The sequence below is a fragment of the Mandrillus leucophaeus genome, unplaced genomic scaffold, assembly GCF_000951045.1.
Source record: "Mandrillus leucophaeus isolate KB7577 unplaced genomic scaffold, Mleu.le_1.0 Scaffold381, whole genome shotgun sequence".
In the NCBI taxonomy this organism is placed as follows: Eukaryota; Metazoa; Chordata; class Mammalia; order Primates; family Cercopithecidae; genus Mandrillus; species Mandrillus leucophaeus.
The window spans coordinates 2,145,582-2,147,327 of NW_012104043.1; the positions used below are offsets into that span (position 1 = coordinate 2,145,582).

A 1,746-nucleotide genomic window follows, 5' to 3' on the forward strand; every position below is an offset into this window, starting at 1 on the left:
GACAGGAAGCCCAAGGCCTTCTTATAATTGGACTAAGAGGAAAACCCTGCCTTTCCAGGACCAAGTAATGAGGGACCAAATGCCCATGCCCCTCTGAACCTCCCCTCCCCTATGTCACAAATGGGTGTGTCTGTAATTGGTCCATTCTGAAACCATCATTTGCTTATACATCACAGGCAGGATGCTTCTGATTGGTTCTGGGCAGAATCCTGCCTCTGATTGGTCCTGGGCTGAATTCTTCATTTGTGTAGGGTGTAACCTATCAAGGCCTCTAAAGGGTACTTAGGGGTGTTACCATGCTCTTGTAATTCAATAAAAACCCCTGGAACATTATAATCAGGGCTCTTGAGCCACGTGCTCAACCCCACTTCCACTCTGTGGAGTGTACTTCCACTTCAATAAATCTATGCTTTCATCTTCCACTGCTTTGTCTGAGTATTGTGTTCAATTCTTTGTTCAACATGCCAAGAACCTGGACAACTCACAGTCAAGAACATCCATCTGGTTACAGTGTCATGGCTGAATGGAGAAATACTGTTAGAATTAGAATTTAGTGAAATGAATTTAGTACCGAGAACAGAGAACTACTAAGTTAAAGCAGCTTTGAAGTCAATCTCTTTTCCTTCCTGTTTGGCAGAACCAAATATAAACCCCCAGGTAGTATGATATGTTTTCTTCGATTAGCCCTTGGTTGGTTGAGTACTGTGGCTAGGACTTGAAAATATTCTGATTTATATATAAATTGGGCTCAGTAACTGGGCACCATTCACAAAGAGGTAGAAGGAAGAAAGACTCTGAATTTCTGAGCTACTGTTAAGCCAGTACATGACGCCCACATCAGTACTTAGTGAAGATCTATCAGGATCTCTGACAACACCTCTACTCTCCACGGTTGTCATGACTGGGGTCAACTAGGGAGATGGGAAGTGGTGTCTAGAGGTCCTTGTCTTCCCGGGGGCCTAGGTGTTGTTGAAAAATAACACACTGAAAATGTCTAATTTGTCTGCACACAGTTTTGGCTTGTTCATGTTTTAAGGTGTGTTTTTATTTACAAAGTGAGATAATGCATTACAAACAGATGATACAGTAACAGATAACTGATAACTCCATTTTCATGAAAAAGTATATAAATATATTACAGGAAATTCTATATAGTAAACATTAGAAATTGATACAGTAAACATTTGCTACTTTTTTTCTATGCCAATATTATTGTCATTTAAAGCTTAAATACTGGTTTCAAGTATCCCCTATAAAATAACTACTTTATTAAAATACTGGAAAACATTTTTGCTATAAACAAGATTGGTGCATTAAAAATAGACTCAGCATGTCCTTGTAACAATGTCTGCTATCATCAAATGTTGCCTTTAATCATCCCTAAGATCTGCATTGTTTGGTTAGTGTTAAAATTTTGTAAATAATCATCATAGGTTAAAGTAGCTGTAAAAAATACAGCATTTCAATATTATTTATTGTCAAGAAGAATACCCCTCTAAGATAGAGGAGAACCTGCATGTTGTATGAACTTGCTGCTCTGTGATCTTTCTTTTGGATAGAGAGCAGGAGTCTGCTGGAGGTTAAGGAGAGAAATGGAAATGCATCCAGAGGTTCTTTTCATGTCACTTTAGAAGCTGAGGCTGCTGTTTTTGCTCTTCTTCTGCTTGAAGACGTGTCAGGACATAAAGGATGACTTGATAGCAGAAAATATATTGATCCTATGGCCAAAAAAAAAAAAAAAAAAAA

At 38.3% G+C, this 1,746-nt stretch overlaps 1 protein-coding gene across 3 annotated transcripts in view; it reads right to left on the bottom strand.

Annotated features, from left to right (window-relative positions):
- Positions 1-998: 998 nt before the first annotated feature.
- PTPN13 (protein tyrosine phosphatase, non-receptor type 13 (APO-1/CD95 (Fas)-associated phosphatase)) overlaps positions 999-1,746 on the bottom strand; it is a 115,016-nt gene continuing 114,268 nt past the window's right edge. For all 3 annotated transcript variants that reach the window (XM_011990762.1, XM_011990761.1, XM_011990760.1), the window contains one exon: positions 999-1,718. In XM_011990762.1, coding sequence (XP_011846152.1) covers positions 1,623-1,718 — 96 coding nt within the window. In that variant the 3' untranslated portion in view covers positions 999-1,622. The remainder of the gene's footprint in view (positions 1,719-1,746) is intronic.